General features: G+C 27.2%; 1 protein-coding gene across 1 annotated transcript in view; it reads right to left on the bottom strand.

Annotated features, from left to right (window-relative positions):
- Window positions 1-7,381, bottom strand: part of LOC106793021 (hemicentin-1-like) — a gene marked incomplete in the record, with an annotated part of 31,327 nt that overhangs the window by 2,568 nt on the left and 21,378 nt on the right. Inside the window, 2 exon segments of the mRNA XM_014759590.1 lie at window positions 1,634-1,761; window positions 2,573-2,783. Coding sequence (XP_014615076.1) covers window positions 1,634-1,761; window positions 2,573-2,783 — 339 coding nt within the window.

Raw genomic sequence — 7,381 nt, 5'->3', positions numbered from 1 at the left:
CAATATATGAATAAAATACGTTTCACGTATGATTTAATTGTAACAAAATTTACGAAAAAAAAAAAAAGATAGATTTATGTTTGCTTTTTTTTTTTTTTTTTTTTTTTTTTTTTCTTTCGTATTTAATTTGCGCGAGAATAATATTATTCTCGCGCAAAATATATGGAATATGATAAAATTTGATGAATTTTTGTATCTATCATAAGTTTTCAATGTTACGCTTGTAAACAGAATTTAATTTATCAAGCGAGTGATCATCGACTATTCCTCTAATTAAAAGTTACTAAGTTTTCTTATTTATTACAGTATATATAAGGAGAGTAAAGTATCTCGTTAATTTTCTAATAAATTTACCCAAGCTTTAGAAACTTCCCATCTTATTATGTATATTTTGTGTATGTCTATAGATACATATATACACTATTATGTATGTGTATGTGTACGTGCGTGTAAATGTATATACCTATAATATATATATTTCTGTATTCTTTCGTAAATTTCTTTTGAAATGGAAGAAAAAAGAAATAATATTTTTAATTTCCTTCTTTCTATGTTAAAGTTAGAGAATTCTTTCCATTCAACAATGTCGACGATGACGACGACGATGCTTTGATAGAAAATAAAAGGTAGCTTTCTTCAAGTCTTTTCAAGCTTCGTGAGACGTTGTGAAAACTATATACATAGTATATACATATATATTTATACCTATATATATATACTATATATTTTACATGTATACACGACACACTTTTCGCATATTTCCTTTGAAGATTTTTACAATAGTAGATTCGCCGGTGAAATATGCAATGTCTGTAGCATTACTTTTTTTTTTTTCTTTCTTTTACTACTTCTTTCCCTTTCCTTTCTCTCTCTTTCTTTCTTTCATTCTTTCATTCTTTTTTCTTCTTGACTTCCTTTACTTCAGAAATTAGAGTGAGAAGTCCTATTTGTTGTTAGACTTTTAGCGTTACTTTGCTTTGCAATGATGACCTACTATTTACTTGCTGATATCGACCCCTAATAATTTCGCAAATGACAAATTTCTATTATTTCAATCCTTTCATATAAAGGATATTTTATTCTTTGAGTAATGAGAAAAAATCTGGCACGTGTGAAAATAAGTCAATACAAGTAGAGTAATATTTTTTTCTATTCGACACGCGTGAATAAATTTTGAAATGATAATAACGAACAAAATAATAATTATTATTAATTTTCGTAAGAGAAATTATATATCAAATATTCTTTCAGTATATTATTTTGCGATTAGTCAATTTAATTTAGAGATTTAGTATATTCGTTGTAAAAAATAAGTACGAAAAAAAAAAGAGGAATACATTTTTTGTCGTTTGAGTAAATATTAAAATAAATATAATCAAATTCGCGTATCAAATTATATCAAAACGTTTATTTATTGATTTTCATTTAGTTAATCATTTGCGTGTTTCTCATAGAGTTTTATTAGAAAAAAAAAATAAGAATTTGCGATAAAAATATGAATATAATTATATACTTCAAATATTTTTAGAGAAAATTATTTTGTTATTTATTTATATAAAAGATCGAAAATATTACGAAAATATATAACTGGTAGTTTAGATTTAGAACATGTAATACATTATGAAAGACTTACTTCGGTATTGTGGCTCCAGACCATCATCGGGGGTGGTTCCGGTGCATATCTTACGATGCACGTTAAATTGATCGTACTTCCTTTGTTAACGAAAAGGTCTGGCTGACCGACTATGATAGTAACTGGTTCTGAAAATGAAATTTACGATAGATCAGATTTTGCTTGCTATTAACTCTCTAACCCTTTGCACTATAATTTCATTTTATTTAGGTCAAACTCCGATCTGATCTTTACTACAGATACTCGTACATGTATATATACTCGAATATATATACCCGATGAAAATGATATTTTTTCAAATTAAAATTTACGTCAACTCCTATCTGATATTTAAATAAATCTTACTTAATTACACATATGCACGATATAATAGTTATTTTTTCAAAATAAAATTCGTGCGACACATCCATCGTTTGTGAGATCTATTTTAAAATTTGGCGTTTCGTATAGGATGTATTATAAAAAATTACATTTATCAGTATAGGATGAAAACAAATTTTCATATATATATATATTTATTCATTATAAAATGATCGCGCGTAACATTTACGCAATCTTGACGTTACTTTGATATAAACCAGACGCAACTTTGAGGAAACTTTACGATGTAGTTTTGCAATATCGCAACAATCTTGACATAACTTTGACTACAAATATGTGACTTGATATTAATTGTTTTACGTAAAATTAGACTTACAAATTTGGATAAAATGCAATATTGATAGTTAAATTATAGTTTTCCACATGAGATGAAATAAAATGAAATGAAAAATGTAATATCAAAACGATAGTAAAGGAATTGTAATGAAAATAATATAAAAATATTTTTGTTGTCACATCGACCACATAGTTTTTCTGCGAATAGTTAAAAATAAAAGAGGAAACACAATGAAGAAGAGAAAATAAAATAACAGATCGATATGTTTGTCATTCACTCACCGACTATCGTCAGATGTACAGTGCGTCCTACAGGTGGTGTCGTTGAGATTTGGCACTCGTAAATCCCGGTATCTTTACGTTGTGGATATCGTATTTTTAAAGTCCAATCTTCGGTATGTGGATAGTGTTGAGCTTCGAATCGTTGATCGCTCGTATAAGTGTAACGACCGACTGTTAATAAGTGTACGTCTCGATGTCTAACCCATGACACCTGCAATCAAAATATTTTTATACACACTTTATATATCCTTTATCATTATTCTTTTTTGATTATTAGAAAGAACGAGATCAACTAATATTTCATTCAACGTAACATATCTCAAAATGTAAATAATATATAAATATTATATATATATTTTAATTAACGTGAAAAATATTTTGTCAATGTAATTAAAGTTCTTAGTATTTGTCAAATAAGGTTAATAATAATAATAATAATAATAAAGTAAACGTATCACTCTTTCATTTTAGCATTTTTAATTAACGTGAATTATTTTTATTATAATTAACTGTTTAATATTTATCGCATACACAAAAAAATTCATATATATATCAAGACCAATAATTTTATTATTTTAAACGAATAAATTTTTTTAATATTACAATTGCTTTTTTTTCTTTTTTGTTATTTTTATTTTTAATACAAAACGGATCTCGATAATAATCATAGCCAATAATAATAATACAAGGTAATAATAATATTGTTACGTGCAATTGGAAAATACTGTTCGTACAAATTGTTAGGAAGAAAAAAAAAAAGGAAAAAAAAAGTATCTTTACGATATTCGCGATCGGATACTCGAGGGTGAGCATGAAGTGGGGTGATTGGGTGGGAGGAGGGTGAAGGAGGTTGGGGGGGTGGGAGGAGGGTCAATAATTAAATGAAATATCCGAGCTACGATGGCGGATATACGCGCATCCTATCGATTTACTCGACTGCCGAGATACTTCCTCCTCTATTTAAAATCGATGAAGCAAAGGAACGGCTAATGGACTGGAAACTTAGTTTTATCGGCCGATATCTTTAGAATAGCAGTTATACTCTGTCGAGCATCGATCCTGACCGAAACTATTTTTAACCGTGTCATGCTATAAAGTCCTTTTTTTTTTTTTTCTTTCTTTTTAATTTTTTTTTAATGCAATTAACTCTAAGCGCGTCACCTCCTTTTCGATTAAAATATAACGAATTAATTATTATTTTATATATACTCGATTTCTTTTATTTTTTTTTTTTTTTTTCTGCTAGTTAGCCAGAACATATTTTTTCTTTTGATTCGAATATCATGTGTGTAAGTAAAAACATCCGTGTCATATGGCTGGTTAGTTTTTTTTTTTTTTTTTTTTTTTACACGATAATAATAATATCCGATATTGAAATTGATCTATACGACGATGTATACCAATTGTAAATTTAATTAGAACAATCAAACGTAACGTTTTATTATTAATTTAAAAGGACGGATAAAGAAATTTTAAATGTATTTCTTTTTGTTTTTTTTTTATTTTTTGTTTTTTTCTTTTTTTTTTTTATCTCTTTTATAATTTTAATACGAACCATATTCATTTCGTATACGTAAGCGTTTAGAAAAAAAATTCAGGTTAAATAAATATTATTTACGGTTGTAATTTGATTGAATTTTTTCAATTTCGAAAAGAAAATAAGAAGAAAAAAAAAGAAGAAGGAGGAGGAAATTACCTAATCCGTTGCTTTAAATAAAATATAAACCAGTTAGCAAAATTTACAGGGAAAGTAATTAAGAAATATTTTACTACGCGCGTTTTATATTGAAAATTCTTTTTACCCGGTTTTTTTATTAGAAATTTTTTCCATCCGCAATTTTTCTATGAAAAAAATTAAATTTGTGCTCTATCGAATTACTTAAAAAAAAAAAAAAAAAAAAAAAAAACATGAAAATAACAAAATAAATAAGCGCAAAGGGAAAGAAAAATTGGATAAAAATAAAGCAAATTTAGGTTTACTTTGGGAAGAAAAACGAAAAAAAAAAAAGAATAAATTCGAATTCAACGATCTTAAAATCGTCGGCCATGTAATCGAGTTAACGAGCGCGTTAAATTAGTTTTGTGTAAACGCGAGAAAGCAAAATTTTGCTTTTTAACGATTGGGAACCATTTTGCGAGAGACCTTTATTTTTGTTTAATATTTTTTTTTCATACTCTTTTTTTTTTGCTCCCCCTTTCTTTATTTTCCTTTTTTTTTTGTTCGAGAGTTAGTAATGAGGTAGCTACGCAATTCGTTCGGTTAAGTAGAATTTCGCATGGTTATATGAAAAAAAGTGTGTTAATGAAGTTGAAGTTTTCGGTATAGTAAACGCTAAAATACATATTATAAAAAGTACACACGCAGGCCAACGCACACGTTGAACGATTCAAACCAAAACTGCGAGAGAGTTTTTATCGTCGATCGAACATTTTTTTTACGACAAAACAAAAAAATTCGCCTTTTCCCTCTCCGCATCCTCACTTTTTCGCTTTGCATTAATTTTTCTTATTTTTTTGTTCTTTTTCTTCTTTTTTCTCGTTATCACTTTTTAATTTCTATTTAAAAATTAACGACAAAGAAAAAGAAGAATTGGCTTAAGTAAAACGTACGCTGTTAAACGTAAAAATTAATAATAAATGAATGCGCAAAAAAAAAGGTAATAATAATAATAATTATAAAAAAATAGGTATCAGAGATAATTTTTCTTCTTTTTTTTTCAATCGAGTATTATCGAATTGAAGTACCAATAAATAACTTTTCATTTCGATACTTAGAAAATCCTAACTACCGCGTTAACGATTTCTTTTTGGAGGTTGGGAAAGAGTTAAAAAAAAAAAAAAAAGAAAAAAAAAAGAAAAGAAGAAGAAGAAGAAGAAGAAAAAGAAAGGATAGCGAACGTTTATTGCCTACTTCTTCGAGCAGTGTACCAATTCCGTCCTAACGCGGAATTAAATCTCGAGATTAAAGAAGGAGGGTACTCGGACGCTTTCAACTCTTCTTCCACGTTCCCCCCACCCACCCACCCCCACACCGCTAACTTTTCCTCCCTTTCCTCTTTCTCCTCCTCTGTAACTTCTCACCAACGTTCCATCCTTTCTTCTATCTTCTATCTTCAATCTTTTATCATTGTCTATCTTTTTCTTTCACTGAAATACCCAAGATAGAATTTTCCTGATGAACGAGAAAATGTCATTTAAATCTGCTGCCTCTTTTATTTTCTTCGCTTTCGTCCTTTTAAAAGGGCAAATGACGAAAGTACAGGCTAGAGAAGTATAGTTATATCTAATGAGAATATCTCAAAAGGAGATAATGGGGAAATATAATATAATAATCGAGAATATTTATTATTATATACTCGGTTTGTTATATTATTAAAATTGATGATATTTAATTTCATATTTATAAACGAAGTTTATATAATTCATTTAATGAAAAACTTTAAATTTATATATTTTAATCGAATTTTTAATTAAGTTATTAAAGGTCAATATAATAATAGTATTTCAAAGATAAAATGAGAAATATTTAATCGAGAATATATATAGCTTTTTTATTATATTAAAATTATAATATAATAAATACTTTATCTCTCGGTGTAGAGAGAATGTATTTTTACTATTATTAATTATAGTAAATACATTAATAATAATAAATTTACAAAATGGAGATATATTAAATTTATTTTCTTTAAATATAAAAATATAATTAATTTATCGAAAAGAATTGATTAAATAAAATATTGATTTAATAGAAAATATATGACATATATGTATAACTCTTTATAATTTCGAAAGAGAAGGAGGGAGAGAGAGAGATAGAAAGCTAGAGTTACATTGTAAAATATAATAGATAGAAATTTAGTTAGATCGATATAGAAGAGGAGATTTGTAGAGATGGGAATTTGGTGTGATTCGACTTCACTGGACGGTAAAACGTTACCATGGAGATTTCACATTGTCCTGTCCTGTCTCAGTGCGTTGCCGGATACGGCATAAGTTCTCGAGATGACGCGTTCGTGTCATCGCCATTAGCCGTACTATTGTTTGCCGATATTCCAGAGGAATCTACGTGTCATCTCGTGAAATCGCTTAAATGCACGAAGAACCGACCAATCGACTCGCGAAACTCATCCGAAATTTCTCTCGTCGTCATTTTATTATATATTATCTTATCTTACGGTTAACTAATTTTTTTATACGACCATCGAGATGATGATAATATAATTTATAAACAATTATTTCAACTTTTTTTTATATATACATAATTAATATATTTATATTATAAGAAAAAATTATATTCGAATTGTGATATTGTATCAATAAATAAATTCTATCAAATATTTTTATTCTGTTATAAAAAATTAACTGAATAACTATACACACGCGAATAATTGAAATTCCAATAAATCGGGGATAATAAATCAAAGTATTCAATTATAAAATTAATTCGTGGTAATTAAACACGAATTTTTTTTTTATACAATATATTTATTGAATTAAGTTATCAATAATTATTCATTATATTATATATTAAATATACTCATTTTTTTTTTATACGTATCGCGTTTGGAATAAAAATATAAAATATATTTTTAATATTTTACAGTGTGTCAATTTGAAAATATAAATAAATGTTAGAAGTAAGTATGAAAAGCGAGTATAGCAAGCTTAATCCTAAATTCGAAACATTTATCATTTTCACTATCAAACTCGACGCAACATGATCTCTTATGATATATGATATAGCAAGTATATAATGTATAGAGGCAGAAAATACACACACATACACAGAGAGAGAGAGAGAGAGAG

The sequence above is a fragment of the Polistes canadensis genome, unplaced genomic scaffold (genome assembly GCF_001313835.1).
Source record: "Polistes canadensis isolate GaletaPanama2010 unplaced genomic scaffold, ASM131383v1 scaffold_10, whole genome shotgun sequence".
NCBI classification, from domain to species: domain Eukaryota; kingdom Metazoa; phylum Arthropoda; class Insecta; order Hymenoptera; family Vespidae; genus Polistes; species Polistes canadensis.
This window is presented reverse-complemented; position numbering and strand designations above follow the sequence as displayed.